General features: G+C 40.4%; 1 protein-coding gene and 1 long non-coding RNA gene across 3 annotated transcripts in view; one reads left to right on the top strand and one right to left on the bottom strand.

The window, feature by feature from the left end:
* Positions 1–16926, top strand: part of LOC135223615 (uncharacterized) — a 277946-nt gene extending 261020 nt beyond the window's left edge. For both annotated transcript variants that reach the window (XR_010316540.1, XR_010316541.1), the window contains one exon: positions 16148–16926. This is a non-coding gene — a long non-coding RNA (uncharacterized LOC135223615). The remainder of the gene's footprint in view (positions 1–16147) is intronic.
* Positions 1–22562, bottom strand: part of LOC135223612 (phospholipid-transporting ATPase ID-like) — a gene marked incomplete in the record, with an annotated part of 252267 nt that overhangs the window by 13370 nt on the left and 216335 nt on the right. Inside the window, 3 exon segments of the mRNA XM_064262219.1 lie at positions 2109–2308; positions 12999–13130; positions 22195–22298. Of these exon segments, the coding sequence (XP_064118289.1) occupies positions 2109–2308; positions 12999–13130; positions 22195–22298 (436 nt within the window).

Raw genomic sequence — 22562 nt, forward strand, 5'->3', positions numbered from 1 at the left:
TCTCATTTTGGTAAAAGAGTGATTACATAAAAATTTGAACACTTTTGCAGGGTTCCTCCAGGTCTCAGAACTGTTGCGTTTACATTCGTGTGTCTGTGAAATACTCGTGTATGATAATTAGTTAGGTTCCAATGAAAAGTTCGCGCTATTATGAATTCACACAGCTCGAATTGCGTAAGACTGAGGTATTACTGTATTAGTGCTGTTATCACTGATTTTTGCTTAGCAGCGCTCAGCCGGGAACAGGACCCTCACTGTTAACTGGGAACTGTCTGTATTTCCAAAACTTTTTGGATCCCTCAGGGACAGCCACGCCTACTCTCCTAGGAGATGTTCCTGTGGATTACTGACAGGAACAACTCTCTCTACTTTAGTACATATGTCATTTGCCCAGAGATGCCCCACCTGCTGTACAATATATGAGAGGGCTTTCCCTAAAGGTGTCAGAAGTTCCTGACAGATGGCCAACACACTAGAATCACAGAGTCCTTTATTTTCATTAGCCAAGCCTGCTGGTACCTTTCAAACCTGGAGTTGGCTCTGATGGTCCTGGCCAGCATAAGTTCCACATTCTTTGCCTCTGCTGTAAAGCCTCAGTCCCTAATGCTTGAAGTGCTCAAGGGAGACATTGTGCCCCAAACTGTGGGAAGTGGAGTCCAGACTCCTGGGAAGTCATGAAGGCCTCCCTCTGGAAGGTAATACTTCACTTGGTGAGGTAACATAGTCAGCAACATTTTCTCTGACTTGGCTGAAGCCAGGGAGTTCTCTGCACCTGAGACCAGGTTTATTTAACTCTGCCATAAACAATGAAGCTAAGGGGACTATTGAGGGGAAACAGGGAAGATGCCATAAACAATGAAGCTAAGGGGACTATTGAGGGGAAACAGGGTCTTCCCTGCTCTCTCATGCAATGCAGATCTGATGTGTCTCCAGATGCTGATACTTCAAATAGGGGTAAGTTGGGACAATTGAGTCTGAGCAGTAATGTTTTTTACCTCCTGAGGCACCTTCTTCTCCCTTTACTTTGCACACCCCTGAGGACAATGGGAAAGGAGATTAAGAAGTTACCATCTCTGCTCCTGCTGACATGTTGCAGGACAATAATGGAAGCTATGGTCTCTCATAGCATTGGTACCTGTCCTGTCCAGCCCCACCTCTGTTAGGTATGTATCGGCAGCAATACCTGATTATTGGCACCAAAAATCGCCAATTTTTGGTGCTAGACTGTGACTGTGACAAGCGCCATAAAACCACATCGCTGATAATTGACACCGCCAATAACCAGGGACTGCCTATGCTAAAATTGCTTTAATGTCTCTTATTACGCTGGCTCCTTAGTAGTTGCTCCTGGAGGGATGATGGCAACTGTTTGAAGTGTTATTAGAGGAGGAGGCCTTGGCAAGACAGGGAACATAGGTAGCAAAGGAAAAGTGCTCAGGGTTGACTCCTTAGATGAACAAGGCCTACTGAGTTATCTACCACCCCACACTACTCACACGTGGCCTCTCTCAAACATTCCCTCCCCCCAACAGGAGATGCACATAGAGTGCAGATCTACTGCACTATTAGGGACATAAATTTTCCAATACACACATGGCACACACAAAGTACGCCACAGACAAAGGAGGTCAAACAATGACAGCACACACACACACACACACACACACACACACACACTCTCTCTCTCTCTCTCTCTCTCTCTCTCTCTCTCTCTCTCTCTCTCTCTCTCTCTCCAACCTCAGCTGTAAAGTTCTCACAAATTTATGTAAATTTGGCAGTCACCAGGACTGGCACCAGTAAACAAGGGCACTGTACTTGCAGCAGCAACACAAGAAATAATGCAGACGTGGCATGCACAAAGAAAGAAGATCTCGGCATGTGAAAGAAGATCTTGGCATGTAAAAGATTACGCAGTGACAACTGAGCACTTTGCAGCTGAGAACACTGGATGAACTACGCCATCTCAAGTCATGTAATTCATTAGCCTACCTGATACAATTTTGTATTTTCTAGTCAGTGACAGTTGAACATCTTCCAAGAGAAACTCCATTTATGAAAGCATAGGTTCGCATTCCCGTAGGAACAACTAAGTTTTGTTAAACACATACCTTCTGGCTGATGGAGTACGAAGCATATCGTGTTCAGACCGTTTACTTGCCATTTTAGCATCATGCCTCTGTTTAAACCTTACTTTATCTGAAAGGTTTGGTCGTACATCTACCCAGTAGAACCGCCAAGCCATGACAGGTAACATTAGCACCACAATAGTTAACAGTGTGGTGAAATAAAATAGTGGTTCTCCCATGGCCTATAATAAAAACGATAAGGTATTAATAATGGGACATGGTTTGCTTAAATTACAAACAAAAATTTCCTTCAAAACCAACCAGCATGAAATATTAAAGATACTTTTATAGGATTTTAAATATACACTTAATTTCAGAATGATTGACAAAGAGCAAACCATTCATACAAGATAAGCATATATTCCTGATAACTTGTAAAGAGAATTGATAAATTAATAGAAATATACATAATTATATACAAAATTAAATTTTTTTTAAATGAATAAAATCATACATAATTACATACAAAAACTGAACATTTTAAAAGTAACCTGCATTTTTCTAAGGTACATAAACTGTAGTCTTTCATGTAGGGAGTATCCTACAGTGAATGCACTAGTCCAACTGTGTTCTGGATAACAAGAAAGGTAATCCAAGAAGGGGGGGGGAGGACCAAATTTTGACCTATGCCAACCACTGATTGTTCCTTAGCTCAGGATGATGCAACAGTGCAAATGTAGCAAGATGGATGAAGGCAGTAAAAACTATATAAAAGGCTACACCTTGCATACCTAAGAAAAATGCATATAACTTTAAAAATTTGTCTTTTGTTCATACAGGTAAACAAAGCTTACAGGTAAACAAACAATATGCCTTTCAAGTATCATGACTCACTTCTAAGGTGGTACTTGCCTTTAATTCATTTGGGTACAGCTTGTACCTCAGCATGAATGCTCACATTCAGTGTGAAGGTATAGACAAACATGAAATTTTTCTGATAAAATAAGATTTTATGTATACTTACCAAGTAGTACGCATACCTATAGTTTCTACAACCGTCAGCAGCTAGAATTTTTGAAATTCATGGTAGTGCTAGTTTGTTTTGGTCAGGTGATACCCCCTGCCCACCATCAGGGGAGTGAGGAACCAATACCGTATGAAAATCAGTTGTTTATGCCCTATTATCCATGTGAGGGGAGGAGGGCGGGCTTTGATCATGTAACTATGTAGTACTTGGTAAGTATACATTCAATCTTATTTTATCATAAATATCATTTTTATGTATGCAACTTACCAAGTAGTAGTTACATAGCTGAATCCCACATTGTAGGAGGTGGGATCCATGGATATGCACATATCTTTTAAAATTTAATAAATATAAAATATATACTTAGTGCTAGCATCCATGGAAATGCTTGTTGGTTCCTTACTTGTTAAGAGAACTGAACAGTTGATTATTGCCTCTGGAAGTCGCTAGTCTTAACTCATAGGGACGTGGCGGTATAGCCATGGCTCATCCTCTAAAAAGTGGGACCCATGCAACTAAGGAATGTCCGTGGCTAGCATGGTCAATCCTGCCCAGGGCGCAGTACCAAATAACATCATGTTACCAGAGCAAAAACATATCACCTTCACCATAACCATAATATTCATACCCGACTATACACTTGACTGAAGGGTACACCTAGTACATCCATAGTACCTCCAGGCTCCCCTAAAATACTCAACAACCTTATTCAAGGCAAAGAGATAGGTTAGGAAGGTATGACTTCCTACATACCTTTACCCAATGCTGTGCCAGCCGCTAAATATGGACCCAGGGTACTGCAATTTTCATTGACTGTTTCAATACCACGCAAGTAATGCGAGGCGAACACTGATTTACATTTCCAATACATTGCTTGTATAATCGAGTCCAAAGAGAGATTGTGTTTAAACGAGAGGGAGGTTGCCACTGGTCTCACCTCGTGAGCTTTCACTTTTAAGTTTATTAAGATCAGTTTCTTTCACTTTTAAGTTTATTAAGATCAGTTTCTTTCACTTGTGAACAAGCATCTACAATTACACTATGCAAGAAAAACACCAGGGTGTTTTTAGACATCGGGCAAGCAGGATTTTTTACCGAACACCATAAACGATCGACGGGCCCCTAATTTTCTCTGTCGTTTGTAAATAACATTTCAGAGCTCTGACCGGGCAGAGTAGCCTCTCTTCTTCTTCCGGTCCTACTAAGTCCGTGAGGTTTTTGATACTGAAAGAATGAGGCCATGGTTTGGACGGAATCTCGTTTTTTGCTAAAAACCCTGAGGTTAATGCGCAAACCGCATTACTCTGTGCAAATCCTATTCTCTTGTCCGTGGCATTTATTTTACTCACCCTTTTAGCTGTAGATAGGGCTACTAGAAATAGGGTCTTTCTCGTCAAATCTCTCAACGATGCTCTTTGCAACGGCTCACACAGAGTTTCCGACAGCCACTTAAGTACTACATCTAGGTTCCAAGATAATATCTTCGAACCTTTGGGTTTTTCTATATCAAAGGATTTAATGAGATCTGCAAGATCTCTATTCGTTGATATTTCCAATCCTCTGTGCTTGAAAACAGACACCAACATTGCCTTATAACCTTTGATAGTCGCGGTACACAGATTCCTATCTGATCTCGGATATAATAGAACATCTGCTATTTCTGTTATTTTTGTCTTAGAAGACGACACATTATGTTCCTTACACCAGGCTCTAAACACAGTCCACTTTGCCGGGTAAATTTTACTTGAGGATTCCCTTCTGCACTGAGCAATAGCTCTCGCCGCTTGTCTGGAAAACCCCTTCGCTCGTAAGAGTTGTCGGACAGTCTGTAAGCGGTTAGGGACAGAGTGGATAGTACTTGATGGAACCTTCTGAAGTGGGGTTGTCTGAATAGATCTGTTCTCTGAGGAAGTAACCTTGGCCAATCCACCAGTAGGTCTAAAAGATCTGGGAACCATTCATGCGCTAGCCAGAATCCGAATTTGTTGACGACATCTCTCACCATCTTGAATGGAGGAAAGGCGTACAAGTCCTTGTTCAACCAGTCCAAAAGCATCGCATCTGTTGCCCATGCTTTCAGGTCTGGGGCTGGTGAACAGTAAAGGGGGAGACACGAGTACATTGAATTTTCCCTGAACGAACCCTGTTATTAACGTGGTGTGATTCCAATTCGCCCATAACAGCATCTCCCAAAGAGAAAAAAAAGTGTCCCCCTCCTTGTTTCCTTATGTCCGAATGTATTGCCACTACTTTGTTGCGAACTTCGTCCTCAAATTTCAACAATCCCCAGTGGATGGCGGCCAGTTCCTTCAGATTTATATGCCACTGTTTTTGTTGTGCATTCCAAATGTCTGATACTTCCTTTTACCCCAGAATCGCTCCCCAACCTTGATCTGATGTGTCTGAAAAGAACACTAGGTTGGGGCTCAATGGGAGGAGGGATCTCCTTTCTGCAAGTCTGTCTCTTAACTTCCACCATTGCAGGTTCTCCTTTATTTCTTGTGTGATATGGAACATAAAAGAGTCCAGAAACTTCTTTCTGTTCCAGTTCGGCCTGAGGAAGAACTGTAGGTTCTTCATATGCAGTCTCCCTAGTGTCACAAACTGTTCTATTGAGGATAGTGTGCCCAAAAGACTCATCCATTCCTTTGCAGAGCATTCCTGTAAAACTAGAAATTTCTCTACCTTCTGTAGGCACGACTTGATTCTTTGTGGAGATGGAAAAGCCCAAAAACTCACCGAGTTGATCCTCATCCCCAAATAGACTAGTTCCTGACTGGGGAGTAACTGCGACTTTTGCCTGTTTATTAAGTCCTAATTCCTGAGCTAAAGTCAGGGTTTTCGGAAGGTCCTCCGAGCACCTCTCCTTTGTTTGTGACCGGAGAAACCAATCGTCCAAATAAAGGGATATCCTTATCCCGACTAGATTTAACTATTTCGCAATGGGAGCTAGCACTCGGGTGAACACTTGTGGTGCGGTCGAAAGCCCGAAACACAGCACTCTGAACTGGTGTATTTTGTTCCTGAAGACAAAACACAAAAACCTCTTTGAGTTTTGGTGTATCAGAATGTGAGAATATGCAGCCTCCATATTGATGGAGATCATCCAATCCCCTTGACAGATTGATGAAAGAACAGACTGATTCATCTCCATCTTGAACTTTGTCTTCTGCACATATTGGTTCAGAGTCCCCCCGATGACTTGGGGTCAATGAACAGACAATTGTAAAAACCTGGGGTTAGTGGTTCTTCTACTAACTTTATTGCTTTCTTTTGCAAGAGAGACAAAACCTCTTCCAAAAGGGCGATAAATTTCTTTGAATTTTCTGAGTAAGCTGTCAAAGCTATCGGAGAGCCAGATAACGGTTGCTTTCTCTGAACGGAATATCGTATCCTTCTCTTAAAACCTATACGATCCGAGGTTACGCCCCTCTTGCTTCCCATTCTTTCCAAAATTGACCGAGTCTCGCTCCTAATGGTGCACGAAGGACAGATACATTACTTCTTAGTCAAGGGGTTGGTTGTGGATTTTTTAATAGATCTAAGGGTGAAATGTGCTCTACCCCTTGATCTTGGGAAATATCCACCAATTCACCTGCCCCAAAAGGGTTGTTCTCGGCTGGCTGGCGAGGGACGTACACTAGGAATATTTTCTCTAGTACGTTTAGTGGATTACGAGAAAAGATCCTGTATTGCTTTCTTTTGCAATTTGGAGGCAACTAGCACTACTGTCTCCTCTGGAAACAGGTGCTTCTTATCCAAAGGCAAATACAGTAAGGCAGACTTTTGAGTACGAGATAGTCCCTTAGATGTAAAAGAACACCAAAGTTCTCTCTTCTTTAGGATGCCTAACATGAAGAGAGAGTCTAGTTCTGATGATTCGTCTCTAATCCCCTTATCTGAACAGGAGATCTCTCCCGAAATGTCTGCAAAGGCTTCCTCATCCAACATGGAATAACTCTTGAGTTTACATCCCAAGGCTCCTCCTGTCCAGTCCAGGAAACTAATAACTTCAATACCCTAAAGATATTTTTAATCAAGTGATCTAAATCTGACGCCGTAAACATGATCTTGGCCGAGTTGAAAGCCGATCTTCTCACCGAGTCAATAAGAGGCAGAGGCAGACATACCCAAAGAGAGAGCTTTTCCAGTTTCGTAACATAAATGTCTCCTCATTGAAAAACAAGAAGGAGGGAAGCTGAAGTTAACTCTGCCTTGATCCCTCTTATCCTCAAGCCAAAGGTTAATTTCCTTTAACGCTTTTCGAGCTGAAAAGGACAGTACTAGTTTGGGTAATTTCCTAGAGTCTTCCTGGTTGTCTCTCATGTAAGAAGACACTGGCGACGTGGGAGTCACTGGCGAGAACGAATCCGAAAAATTTTCAACAAAATAAAAAAGCAAGGCTTTGTATGCAGTGAGAGAAGACTCTTTATCCTCCTCTTCTCTTTTCTCTGCTTCTTTGGCTGAAGAAATAGGTGATAAGTTCCCTGTAGGTTGAACTGGGGGCACCGCAGACTAAATAAAGCCCAAAATGCTGTCTAACTTGATCTGGATGGCTGACAAAGAGGGATCGGGGACAGCCATCACCAGAGATCCTGTCGGTAAGACCGAAGCTTAAATTGATGACATAGACTGTCTGAGAGCTTCATACTGGTCCATCTGTGCACTTAGTTGCATGTATACCTGTGGATGCTCGGGCGCCAATGGGCACTAGTGGGTGCTTGGGTGCTAGTGGACGCTCGGGTGCTAGTGGACGCTCGGGTGCTAGTGGATGCTCGGGCGCTAGTGGATGCTCGGGTGCTAGTGGACGCTCAGGTACTAGTGGATGCTCGGGAGCTAGTGGACGTTCGGGTGCTAATAGACACTCGGTCACAACTGTATTCCTGGTCGCCAATGGACGCTCGGGAGCCAAAGGTTGCTCTAGAGCCACTGCGGAAGTTTCGGGCGCCAAAGGCTGCTCTGGTGAGCAGGCAAACTGTGGCGCCAATGGGCACTCGAGAGTCGATGGGTTCTCATACTCCGAACGCTGAACCTGTATCCCAGGAGTCTAGTGAATTACAGGAGAGACTGGTGGGAGCCTTACCTGTCCTTCAGCATTAGAGGTGTGGAAAGGTGCCAATGACATCTCCGGAAGTTTACTCTTCCCCGTACTCTTGACCTCCGAAAGTCTGCCAGAGGAAGACTTTCTTGACGATGACTTAGACTTAGAGGATGGGATCCTCTCGCTACAACGTCCCTCTCCTGCCGTATCCTGAGAGAAACTCTCTGGAGAGTCCCAAAAACTACATGAAGGCTGTTCTTTTTGGAAAGGGCTGGCCTTTTTGCAGGGGATTTAGGGGAATGGAGAGGGAGACAACTTACGAGCCCTCCTTTTCAATGGACAGGACTCGTCATGGAATTGCCACTGGCGCCTGGGAGAGGACTCACCGGAGCTGGAAGCACTAGATGAAAACGGTACTCCTTTAGAGATGCATTTCCAATGGCGCTCTGTTGCGATCTGGGATTTTTCAACAGAATCGCCTGAGGGGGTGACTGCTCGTGGGCAGACCCCACTGACCTCCCTTGGGCTACCAGTATGCCTCCTCCCAGGTTCTGGGGAGTTTGACAGGGACCTTTGCCTAGGAGAATCAGTGGGCCGAACAGCCACCTCCTCCACACTTGCACTTGCACACTTCACCACTTACCTAGTCCATTAGGGTTTTCACGGACGCTCCTAATTTCTCCATTGCTTGAAGCATGATAAAAAATTTCTGATCTACTCTTGCCTCTAAATTGGCCACAGCATCGGGTACAGGTGTGAGAGAGCCAAGATTAGGACTGGGAATGACAGGTGGCGGGGACAGTTCAGAAAGAGACAAATTTTCATTAGCCAATTCCAGACTAAGCTTTTAGCTTTAGCTCTAGAAGCCACTTTTCTCTTTTTATCTCTCTCTAACTTGTTCGCATAACTAGTCAAGATCTTCCAAGTTCTTTGATCCCAATTAATACATTCTCCACATATTTTATCTGGCGTACAAGTCTGTCCCCTACAACCTGAATGTGGATCATTGCAAGCTTTAGCGATCCTAGTATTGCAGCCTTTACTGCAATACCTAATCCCAGATGAACTAGCGTCTGACATTATGTAGACCAATTCAAAACTAGTTAATTTCGGTGCAAAAATTTTTAAAACTATTTGAATTCCAAAATAGCTAATCACCAAAAACAAAAGCTACCAATATTTTAAGAGTACTTCACCAAATAACTCCAACAATGAGTGACGGTAAAGAATTCAAAAAATTCTGCTGACTACTGAAACTGTGTTAACAGTACCAGCCGGCAGAAACAACTTATTTTCGTACGGTGTTGGTTCCTCACTCCCCCTGATAGTGGGTGGGGGGGTATCACCTGACCAAAACAAACTAGCATTACCGCGAATTTCAAAAATTCTAGCTGCCGACGGTTTTAGAAACTATAGCTATGTAACTACTTGCTAAGTTGCATACATAAAAATTCCTCATTCAACCCTAAAACAAAAAAAGTTCAGCCTTGGTACTTGAATGAGAACGTGATGTCTGGCTCAAAACCTGGTAATCACAATACTTGCTGAGCAGCCACTCAGATCCTAAGGAAAATGTGTCAAGGGATTTGAGGGCAACATCCCTCAGCTTGAATGAGGTGAGGGAAGGTCCAAAACACCTTATCTTGTGAGCTCTTGTAGGGTCATGTTATGACATCACTAAGCTAGGAGATGGCATTCTTTGACATCTTAAAATAGCTGGTGCTAACAAAAAGACATCTTCACCCAAGTCTGAGATGTTCTGTTCTTTTCAAGTAGAATTTGTTGGCTCAGACCAGGCACAACAGCATCTCATATGGGTCATCACCAACAAAGTGAAGGAGCAAGTGAACTGATAATTACTTAAAACTAATGTCCAGCACTGATAGACTGGGTTTTAGCCACAAACGAGAATGAGAAAGATCCCCACCTTTCCAAGTACTGAATGAGATACTATAAGTCATGTAACTTGGCTACTCTTTCTCTCACAAAGCAAAGGCTGAAAGGAACTTTGTTTTTCAGAGAACCTTCTCTGAAGATCTGGTTAAAGGATCATATAGGGCAACCATCAAACTTCAAAGGACCAAGATAATGTTCCACTGTGGAAGCCACACCTCGCTTGAGGGGGATAAGATTCTCTGAAGTTCCTAATAAACAGAGATGGGAAGGTTAAAAACTTTTAGGTGGAGCACCTGAGAAAGAGTTGCCTGTTAGCCCTTAACAACTGAAATGAAAAGCCCTTGTCTCAGTGAAGAAAGACAAAGTCTGCCATTTTTCTTAAGGGAGGCACCAACTGGAGAGTAACCCCTTCCATAGCACCAATCACAGATTGGCCACTTTCCTTGATAAACATTTGCAGAGGATTGAAAAAGATACCTTGGTACCTAATGGGTCTGTGAGAAAAGCTTTCACAGATGTTAGAGAGCCTCCGCTTGTGAAGTTGTAGGGCATGAACTGCCAGATGGAAACTTTGCATGTGCAGTTGATATACAGTGGCCCACTGGGTACCTCCCTTGGCATGTCTACTTGTAGTGTTGAGATGTCTGCATAACAATCAGCTTGAAGCCAGCGAGGAATAACTAATGTCATCCACAGGCTTGAAGTGACAAATACCTGGTTGATTATTCACCAGGGAGACTGAAAGGGTTAATATTTGTAAGTCCATGTTGTTCCACCAGTAATGAAGTATGTCTTGTAGTGCTGTCCACAGATTAGGAACCGGGTACCGAAAGATGGGAGGTTTCCTGATCAGCCAGCCCGGCTGCAAACAGGTTTATCACCAGTGGGCCTTACAGTTGGAACAGTATCAGCTACTGCTGGTTGTAGTGACCACTCCACATCTACTAGTACTGGCCCTAATGGCTTGACAGCTTGATCCAGCAAGATGTTCTTTTTGTTGGTTATATGTCCATCTCAATAACACAATGGTCAGAAGTGCCTATTTACTAGCAAACCTTTGATTTGATGATAACTGGAACATATTTGAATATGAGGTCTAATCTATTACCAGATATATGAGTGGGTTCCTCAATTAGCTGAACAAAATCAAAGGCTACATAGAATTCAAGAGCAGACAGGCCATATTAATCTGTGGAATTTGAATTACACCACTCAGCATGCTTTGCAGTGCAGTCTCCACAAATAACAAATGAAGCTTTTGAATCCTATGACAGAATCATAGTAATCATCTCCAAGAGACAGTCATATATAAAATTGCCATTATATTTGTATTGTGGTAAATAACAAATACATAAAAACTGTAGAACTGACTGAAAATTTTAAACCAAATAACTTCATGGCAATTACACTCCAAGTTTTTCTGATGTAAATAGGTTATTCATAGCTTGTGTAAACAGCCATGCCTTGCGCATGTGGGATGTTACGATGACCAATAAATTCAGGGTCATCAAACCCTAGGATTAAAAATTCAACCTTTAACTTGTTAATACTTACAAGTGTCTCAGATAAATAAAACCTCAAATTGTAGTTACTGCCACAACTCTGGAGGTCAAGGAAACAAATAAATAGATTCATAAGACAACAGCATAGTAGAACAATAAAAAAAACAAGCAATAAAATCAACAACCATATTTACAATGATTTCAATATCAGAATGAATGAAGTTTCCCATATTCCACTAAAAATGCATTGGGAGTAACTGGTGGACAAGGTGGAGCCAGGACACCTAGTAAGGCAAAAAAGAAACCTGTCGGATATGCCACACCAACTGGGGGAGGATAGTCAAGATGGATTTACAAATAATAAAAAGCTGAGAAGGGAAACATTAGATAAAGAAGAAGGTTCTTAACTGGTTATCCACAGCAAGCAACTTTTGCTTTCTCATCAGCCTGTCCTACACGCTTTAAAAAACAAACAAACAGGAAAGTGAAAAAAAAAGAGAAATGCCTGACTGTAGCCTAAAGCAGAGTTAACTTAAACTCAAGACCATGGAAGGCCATGGTACAATGGCTATGGCCCATTCCAAGGTTGGAGAACAAGGTTTGTATTCAGAGTAATGGTGGAATCACACATTAAAATGAATGTTGCTAAGGAAAAGCCACATAAAACCCACATTGGTGAGGTCCTCAGTTTTATATGGCCCAGTATACAAGTGAAGTTATCTTATAGCATCTTATCCTTCAAGATAAATATGTCAGCACTGATCCTTCCCTAAATCTTGAAAGAAAAACCCGGTAACACTTTGTTTCCAATGTTACCACAGAAAGAATGAACAAAACACAAGCACCCTGAAGGGAATAAGACCTTTCATAAAGGCAAATAGGGCTGACTAATTTTAGCGCTTCAACTTTCTTGACCATGTTGGTAACTTTATTCCAAGAATGTCTCTGCTATGAGAGTTATTTACAGGAGGGATCCTGTTTTTCATGACCTTCTGATACTGTCCTTGAATCATATTCATAACTTTTAATTCTTTGTAATTTAAGCAAATATACCTAACAGCCTCATATGTAATTACTTTCCTTATAGAGAGGCTAACTTTCCTAATCTTATTTTTTTAATATGTATCTCATCAGTTTCCAGGACAAATCTTCAGATACTTCACACACATTTGCAACCTCTAGGTAAACCAAACCCAATAATTGGATTCTTCTTAACTTGCTTAAAAAAGATGAGATAAATCCATGTTGAGTTATTTGGCAACTGATTCCTTCTTGGAGTACTGGTTAAAGGTGCTTAAGGAATCCTAGACATGCCATTACAATGGCAGTACTCATATTTTAGACCTATAGTACTGTCTAATAGAAATAATGCATATATGTACCATCCAGAACTAATTGCTTTCAATTCAGTGTGAAAAAATATTTTTACTGATTATCATCAATTAATTTACTTGGTGAAAACCTACCTTAGAAAGTGCTCCAACATATTCACCTCCAATCACAAAGTTATAGAAGTATTGCAAGAGTAAATAAAATATAAGTGATCCCCATATGGTGATATGGTTAAACAAGGTCCAGTATGACGTATCTAAGCACATCTGAAAAAAATGAATTATATTAATATTTGCTAATACATCAGAATGTTTGGAATTATAAAGCTAAAATCAAAGCTGTTCATAACCACTATTCTAATAACCCCCCAAAATTAGACCTGACATCCTGAAATGAAAATGTTTAAGAGATTTTTATATATAATGCAGAACCTCTCTCTCTCTCCATTTTACAAAAGGCAGAAAAATTTATAACTTTGACTCACAAGAATGTGTTATTTTCTCTGATGTTGCTAAACAAAGGCTGCAAAATAATGAAAAACTGGCCCGGAAAAGGTTGGATAATTTGAATATCAAACTTGATAAAATTCCTGATCCTAAGAGAAAATATGATGAGGTTTTTAAAGAGTATGAGAGAGATTGCATTATTGAGGAAGTTCCTCCCACTGAAGTGGTTACATCTTATCCTGTATACTATTTACCTCACCGACCTGTTGTGCGTGAGAGTAGTAATTCTACTAAGGTTAGGCCTGTGTTTGATGCCTCGGCAGTGGGTTATAATGGTATTTCCTTAAATGACTGTCTTGAATGTGGACCTTCTCTGAATCCTGACCTTGTTGGAGTATTGCTAAGATTTAGGAGATGGAAGGTAGCCTTAACGGCATATATTACTAAGGCTTTCCTTCAGATCAAGGTTTGGAGAGAGGACCAAGATGTACATAGATTCTTATGGAAGTGTGCTGGTACTGTACGTATTATGAGATTTGTTCGTGTTCCCTTTGGTAATAAGAGCAGCCCATTTTTATTAAATGCTACCATCAAGCATCATTTGAAAAAGTATCCCCATTCTGAGGTTGTAAATGAGTTATATAATAACTAGTATGTGGATGATTGGTTGTCAGGTGCTGACAGTGATGATGAAGCATGTCAAGTTCAGTGAGGCAAGCAAAATTATGGCTGAAGCTGGTATGTCATTGTCTAAGTGGAATTCGAATAGTAAGAGTTTAAGGGAGAAATTCCATGAGATATTTGAACTATCTCGGGGAGATGAATCTGTGAAAATTCTTGGTATGCAATGGCTTTCTGAAGAAGATTGTTTTACATTTAATGAATTTATTACTGAATCTTGGTTTGAAGTGATATCTACTAAGAGGAATGTTCTAAATGGCATAACCAGATGCTTTGACCCTCTTGGCTTAATTAGTCCATTTGTTATGCTTGCTAAAATTCTTTTTCAGGATATATGGAGACTTGGGCTTAACTGGGATGAAGTATTGCCTAAAGAATTGTATTTGAAATTTCAAAATTGGTTAAAGGGTTTTAAGGAACTTTATCTTATGAAGATTCAGCAAAGTTATTTTCTTACCCTACAATGGAAGGGCATAAAGGGATAAGAACTTAATTCTTTTGGGGATGCATCTGAAAGGGGCTTTGGGGCCTGTGTGTATATAAGAGTTCCATTGGGAAATGATCTATTTCAGGTTTCTCTTGTTTTGAGTAGAGGTAAGGTAGCCCATATCAAGAAAGTTTCATTGCCTCATTTAGAGTTGTTAGGTGCATTAATTTGCGCATGTTTATTAGTATTTGTTAAATCTGCACTATGTCTTATGGAGGATGTGTCCTATTATTGTTGGACAGATTCGACTGTTGCTTTATCTTGGATAAAGGGAGACCCTAGTCGGTGGAAGACTTCTGTAGCTAACAGTTACTGAAATTCAGACGTTAACCTCGCCTAGTTGTTGGCATTATTGCCCAGGTAAGGAAAACCCTGCTGATCTCATCTCTAGAGGGATAGCTGCTGAAGGACTTGTTCTTTCTGATATTTGGTTTTTTGGTCCACCTTGGCTTAAAGGGACCTTAACTTTACAACATGAGCAGGTAGAAATGTCTTTGAATGATGATGAAAATTGTAATGAAAATGTAGTAGCTTGTTTAGCAGCGGAACCTTTTCCCCGAGTTTTTTAATTTTACAGATGGAGTAAATTTCTTAAAGCCCTCAATATTGTGGCCTGGACTTTGAGATTTATTAAGAATTGTAAACCTCAATCTACCAAATACTTTGGTCCATTGAATTATGATGAGTTAAGTAAGGCTAAGACTAAATTGTTTCAATGTGTGCAAAGGGAAGCATTTCCTCAAGATATCCTAGCTCAAGGTAAACAGCTTACCAAGGGAAGCCTTCTGAATAAGTTAGACCCCTTTTTGGACAATGGAGGTCTCATGAGAATCAAAGGTGGTTTAGAGTTCTCTGATCTGTGCTATGAAATGTGCTATGAAACCAAGCATCTTATTATTCTTCCCCCAAGTCATATAGTGAAGGTTTTGGTTCCTTCCAACATGTTCTTTTAAAACATGCTGGTGTATCTGTTCTCATGTCTACTTTGAGAAATAATTATTGGATTGTTAGACATCGGAGGTTAGCTAAGGCTGTATGTAAAGAATTTGTGTCTTGCTGCAGGCAAGATTCGAAGGCCTGCAGTCAGCCTGCAGCTCCTCTTCCTGAACTACGAGTCAAATCTGCTCCTCCCTTTACTGTAACTGGTTTAGATTATGCCACCCCTTTGTTTTGTGCTGACATGCCCTCCAAGAAGTTGTATATTTTACTCTTTAATTAAAATGTGCTGTTGTACGTTCTGTACATTTAGAGCGTACTGATTCCTTATCTCTGCCAGATTGTCTTCTTGCCATACGTAGATTTACATCACGGCGTGGTATTCCTTCAACAAAATATTCTGATAACGCAAAAACATTTGTTAGTGCTTCTCATGTCTTGCAGCAGCATTATGGCCCACTAGCTCCTCTCTTCAGTGGAAGTTTATCATGGCCCATGCACCTTGGTGGGGAGGTTGGTGGGAGCGCTTGATAAGGTCAGTTAAGTCAGCTCTCAAGAAAACTTTCGGTATGAGATGCCATGTCTAGATGTGAATTAGATATAGACCTTTAACCTTTGTGGGTGAAGAACCTGACATTTCTAATCCTTTGACTCATTCACATTTTCTAATTGGTCGTACTGCTGGTTTCCGACCTGATAATGTTGATGAACATTTTTCTTGTGTATCTTCCAGACTTATGTATGCGAGAAGCCACCCACCAAAGACAGCTACACAAGTTTTGGGAGAAATGGAGTTCGGAGTATATAAGAAATTTGCCCTGTAACATTTAAAGGTTTTGTGTCTAAATGTAATGTAAAGAAAGATTATATGGTGTTGGTCAGTGAAGATAATGTTCCTAGGTTGTCTTGGCCCCTTGGAATTATTGTAAAAGTGTATCCGGGTAAAGATGGTTTAACTAGAAGCATTGATGTTAAAACTTCTAAGGGTGTTATCAATAGACCGATACAAAAATTACATGATCTTGAGATTTCAAGTGCCTCTGACCTAGTACCTGATTATGATGTACTTTGTAGTGATACTCATGAGAATTCTTTGTCTGGACCCGTTTCTGGTAATTCTTGTGAGGATGTTGATAAAGGTGAGTTTAGCACTGCTCAACCTGTTGTTGAACCTACAGTGTCTTATACACGTAAGGGTCGTGCTGTAAGGGCACCAGTAAAATTGAATTTGTAATAGTACTGTACCTTGTATATGCATTTGATCTTTTATGTATACAGGAGTATTGGCAAGTACTCCTATGGTGGGAAGGATGTTAGATATGAGTAAACTCCCTATTTGATTAATTTTATTTTGTAAGTAATTGTCTTTAAATTTTCCCCTTTTGATTTGATTAATTTGGTTGTAAAAGATGATTGATTATTTAGGTTTAGATCATTGATATTTATTTACCAAGAGCTCTCTGGGAAATTTTGTATTTAAATTAACAAAAAATAAAGAAGAGCTCGGTAAAATGGCACCTTATTTGAATCCTGAATTTCTGTTTCTGCTTTGACGTCTTCTGTCTTTGTTCGCTCCCATTGTTGCTGTCTGAGTGAAGCGAATAGTTATAATTGTTGCTTGAATGCGTACAGCCATAAACAACTAAACGATAACAGTTGTTTTACTATGAACAACCAAACCGAATCAGATAACAACACTGTCTTGCTTGAACTTCAGTCATCATACGATAGTAAAAAATGACTGTAGTTATGTTACAAATGACATGAAGTAGAATAAGACTGATATTTTGTATATTACATAAATACCTTTATTCACTATAGAGAAAATATTGGCAAGGAAATATAGTACGATAGTAGTGCTAAATTCAAGCTGCAGTTGTAGCTGAAGCTGAGAAAACAATGTTCACACTACTAATGATTATAAATTATTGTGCATCAGCAACATGGATGAAACTCGACCGTAAATAATAGTGGAGAAAAAGTACTAAAATAAAAAAAAATACTGAGCATAAAAGAATGTATTTTACATACCGTTATTTTCATGCAGATAAAAGATACATATGTAAAACTCGTACATATTATAGTGGAACCTTTGTTTTCGGACAATTCGGTTTTCGTAGACTTTTTCTGACGAAACTGTGTCTTGGGTTTCGTATATATCCTCGGATTTTGTACACTTAGAAACGCTCCTTCCAGGGCCCACCATGTGACTAGGCCCTGTACCGAGTGCCCAAACAAAGCATCCCGCGTTCTCTCATGACCCATTCTGCTTTAGTGTCCATTGTTTTTTGTGCTTTTTTTTTTTTTTCGGTGCAACTGCTAAATAAGCCATCATGGGGTCAAAGAAAGTTCCAATTGTTAGTCCTTCTGTAAATAAGGTGAGAAACGCTATGGAATTTAAGAAAGAACTTGTAGCAGTGTTGGAGGGTGTTGCATGCCAATCTCAGTGAGAAAATGCCTACAACAAGCGCTGCTGTTATTGAATTCAAGGCCAGCAGAGGCTGGTTTGAAAAATTCAGAAAGTGAACAGGCATACATAAGGTGCCTACTTCAGTAATTAAGGGCATGTTTGCAAAGTGTAGTAATGTAAAAAAAATTTTTTGAAGAATTATCATCCCAACAAAGATGTTGCAATCGTTGTCTCCAATATCTTTAATGACAATGCCGTGTTTAACTTTAGGTAAATTTTAAAGAAACACAAGAGACATGTCTGGACAGTTTTGTTGTGCGACAGGGGTCCAGTGACTCTCAAGCTAGTCCTAGTGCCACAAAAAAACGAAGAGGGGAAGTTCCACTGTATAATGAAATAGGGTGAAAATAGCAAAGGGAATCTGTTAATTTAAAAAAATGCTCCCAACATCATCTATTAACAAAAAATATATAAATTTAGTTCTCAATAAGACGTATTTAGGTCATATTTCATATTTCGACTTAAAAACACTTCATAAAACAAAAAATAACCTTGTCCCATACAAATCGTTTCAAGAGATTTACTAAGCCTAACTAGAAGCCAGAAAATTGCTTTGAATTGAGTTAAATACGGTGAAATAAACTTTCCTCTGCCCTCAGCTGATTTTTCCAAACCAAAACACCGCCCGCTTTGTTTGTATCTTATACAGTGGAACCTCGATATATGAAAGTCCCTACTTACGAAAAATCCAAGTTACAAAAGCAAAGATGAAGATTTTTTTGCTTCTGTATACAAAAATAATTCAGGTTACAAAAGGGTGTACTGTAAAGTACGAGATTCGCCCAGACCGCCGAGAACAATTTTAAAACTCGCACGCCACTAACTCAGTAGACTCGCCACCATCCTCACACTCTCCCATTAGTTCCTGATGCTAGTCACCGCTGTAAGATCCTGCTCTCCTATTGGTCAGCATCTATCCCATCATGCCTCTATGCAAAGGCGTCCTTCTGCCACTTCGTTGCATCAGCATTATCGTACGCACGTGGAATTCGTTCGTTCACATATACGTATTTCGTTAGTTAACGTAAATTCATGTTAGTGATTTTGCTTTCTACTTGTACTGTATCGTGTTGTGTGTGAAATTAATTAACTTAATTAGCCATGGGTCCCAAGAATGTTGCTGAAGTTCACGGAAAGAAGAGGACGTTTTCTATGGAGACTAAGATGGAGATAATTAAGAAGTATGAAGCTAGCATGTGGTTGAGTGTGATCGTTAAGGAATATGGCCGAAATCCGTCGATGATAGGCACCATCCTTAAGCAGAAGGAAGCCATCAAAGCAGCTACACCTTCCAAGAGCGTGACTATTTTGTCCAAGAAGAGGAGCCACGTGCATGATGAGATGGAGAGGCTGCTTCTTGTATGGATTAAAGACAAAGAAATTGCTGGCGATACAATAAATAAGACAGCAATCTGCCAAAAGGCCAGCGCTATTTTTGGTGATCTGATTGCCCAGGCCAAAGACGACAGAGGAGAAGGGACATCGACATCAACCCCAGACTTCAAGGCTTCTTGTGGGTGGTTTGATAAATTCTGTAAACGGACTGGCATCCATTCGGTGGTGCGGCATGGGGAGGCTGCCAGCTCAGACATGAAAGCTTTTATTAAGACGTTCGACGAGATGACGATCAATCAACTGTGACGAGACTGGCCTATTTTGGAAAAAAATGTGTCGGACATACATCATGGAGGAAGAAAAGAAGCTACCCGGGCATAAGCCTATGAAAGACAGGCTTACGCTCACACTTTGTTCCAACGCTAGTGGGGATTGTAAGGTCAAGCCCCTACTTGTGTATCATTCGGAGACTCCTCGAGCCTTCAAGGCCCACAAAGTGCTAAAGGAGAAGCTTCTGGTGATGTGGAGGGCTAATGCGAAAGCCTGGATAACAAGACTTTTGTTCACCGAGTGGGTAAATCTCTGTTTCGGCCCGACAGTGAAGAAATTCTTGGAAGAGAAGCGCTTCCCTCTGAAATGTCTGCTGTTGTTGGACAATGCCCCTGCTCACCCTCCTGGCCTCGAGGAAGATATCCTAGCAGAGTATTCTTTTATCAAGGTTCTTTATCTTCCGCCTAACACCACCCCTCTCCTCCAGCCCATGGACCAGCAAGTGATATCGAACTTCAAGAAGCTGTATACGAAACATCTTTTCAAGAGATGTTTTGACATCACCGATACCACAAACCTCACCTTGCATGAATTTTGGAATGAGCATTTCGATATTGTCATATGCATCCGACTCATCGATCAAGCTTGGCAGGCAGTTTCGAGGCAAACCTTGAATTCTTCGTGGAGGAAACTCTAGCCTGATGCCATATCCGCCCGAGACTTCGAGGGATTCAACGTGGGTGAAGCTGATGCAGATTCAAAAACAGTTGACGATCCTGAAACAGTTTCGCAACCAAATCTTGATGAGATCGTTGCACTCGGCAAGTCCATGGGGCTGGTAGTCGACAAGGATGACATCAATGACCTTCTCAAGGAGCACCAAGAGGAGCTTACGACGGATGACCTGAAGGAGTTGGAGGCCATGCAACAAAATGTCGTTCAAGAAGAGTTCTCTAGCAGCGGCGAGGAGGAGGAGGAGGAGGACCCTATGACAACGGCAGAAATTAAGGATGCTCTAGTTGCTTTTCATAAAGTGCAATCATTTGTAGAAAAGAGACACCCCAAAAAGGCTACACAGGCCGTATGCTTGCGCAGTTCAATGACGTTTGCGTGAGTCGTTTCAGGAACATTGTGAAAAGCAGGCAGAAGCAATCTTCCTTGGATAGTTATTTTTTAAAGGGGCCTTTAGTAGTAGTAAGCAAACAGGAAGATCCAAGTGATACAAAAAAACAGAAAGTTGAAGGTGGTGAAGAAATTGAAATTTTGTAAAAAACGTAAAGTATAAAAAATAAAAAAAAAAAAAATAATTAAAGTTTTTTGTAAAGTTGAGTGTTAATGTTTTCTGCCATTTGTTAATAGGTTTCGTAAAGTTTAGTGTTAATGTTTTCTGCCATTTTTTAATGTGCTTTGTAAAGTTAAGTGTTCATGTTTTCTGCCATTTGTCCTCCTCTGTCGCCACTTTCGGAGATCGCCTCATTCGAAAGGTAAGGTTCCACATTTTACTACATATGTAGGTACAGTATTTCTTGTACCATGTACACTAATACACTTTATTTACAGGTATAGTATAGGTTATGTTAGGTATTGAATGGTCCAAATTGTTGTATTTCATTGTTTATTGGTCAATTTAGCTTTATTATAAAATTTACTGTAGTGTTTTTGTAGGGCTTGGAACGAATTAGGCAATTTACATGTAAAACGTGGTTCGAGAAATGAAAAAATCAGGTTACGAAGGCAGCTTCGGAATGCATTAATTTTATATCCTGAGGCACTACTGTATTACAATATACTAATATGAGACTCCATACAATATTATTGGATACGGTGAAGTAAAGCATTACTTTTGAAAAGATCTAAGGAAAAGATGCTTATTCCTCTTGTTTCTATTTTATGATGGTCTCACAGCGCTTAAGCTGCCAATAACCAGACAATGGCACTGTAAACCCCAGTTATGAATATATTGGACAAGCATAAAACTGAAACGCCGATAACCAATTCTGCTAATAACCAATCCCACTGATAATCAGGGGCTACCTCTAATTATAAAGGGAATGAATAGCAGTTACAGGGCTGTATGTCCGGGTAACAAAGTGAAGCAGCAGGTAATAGCACTGTGAATCCACTTAGTGCCAAAAAATCAGGGTTAACGGTGCCATGAGGCAAGCGCCTCAAGTATGGAACGACGTAACCCAGGGACTGCCTGTACAGTACGTACATTGCATTAGCTCTACTCTATTTATGGCTTCCTTCCATGTGTTTGCAAAACTGACTCCGACTCTTCTTTTTATATTTTATTTCTAAGAAATTCTGGTTGTAATTGCTACCAGGGAGGGATGTATAGTCATCTGAGAAGGTTGTAAATTGGGGACACATTGTTCACAATTTTTTACCACACTTGGAGCAGGATCTAAAGTTAATCATAAACCATTCATATTGAATTATAAAAATGCTTACTTTCACAGGATTATTTTGCTAATACTTAATAGAACTGTTGTTTACACCAAACCACTGAACAAAACTGCATGTTAAATTGGCAGGTCCAAAAAATTTATACCTAAATGAGCTGAAAATCTGAATGCAAAAAAATAAAACAGAAAATCATGCAGCTGGGGGCTGAAATATGTTACAAAGGAATTTTAGTGCAACCTAATCGAACAGTACATCTCTACGAATGGCTGTGTTGCCATACAAGTTATACAACATACCTGCATAGTAACAACAATGACAAGTATAGTCGCGACAACGCTCCCAAATGTTTGCTGGTCAGCCATGCTGCGTCCTTCTTGGTCCATCCCATTGTAATATGCTCCTGGAAGATAAAAATAAGTTCATATAGTTCCCTTTTTAGTAAAAATGTTTCTTCATGGAACAAACGACTTTTAAAGATACCTCCTCAATTTCAGTTTTTCGGGTTATAAAAAAATCTCAAGAACAAAATAAACATGAGAAATTTAGCACTTGTACACTAGTATTACCTATGTTAGTAAATTGTGCCCTTTCTGTATCAGTATAAACATAGAGTTGGAAACTGGCAAGCAGCCTATTAAAGATGATTTATAAATATATACCTGGT

This window comes from Macrobrachium nipponense, chromosome 10, assembly GCF_015104395.2.
Source record: "Macrobrachium nipponense isolate FS-2020 chromosome 10, ASM1510439v2, whole genome shotgun sequence".
NCBI lineage: Eukaryota > Metazoa > Arthropoda > Malacostraca > Decapoda > Palaemonidae > Macrobrachium > Macrobrachium nipponense.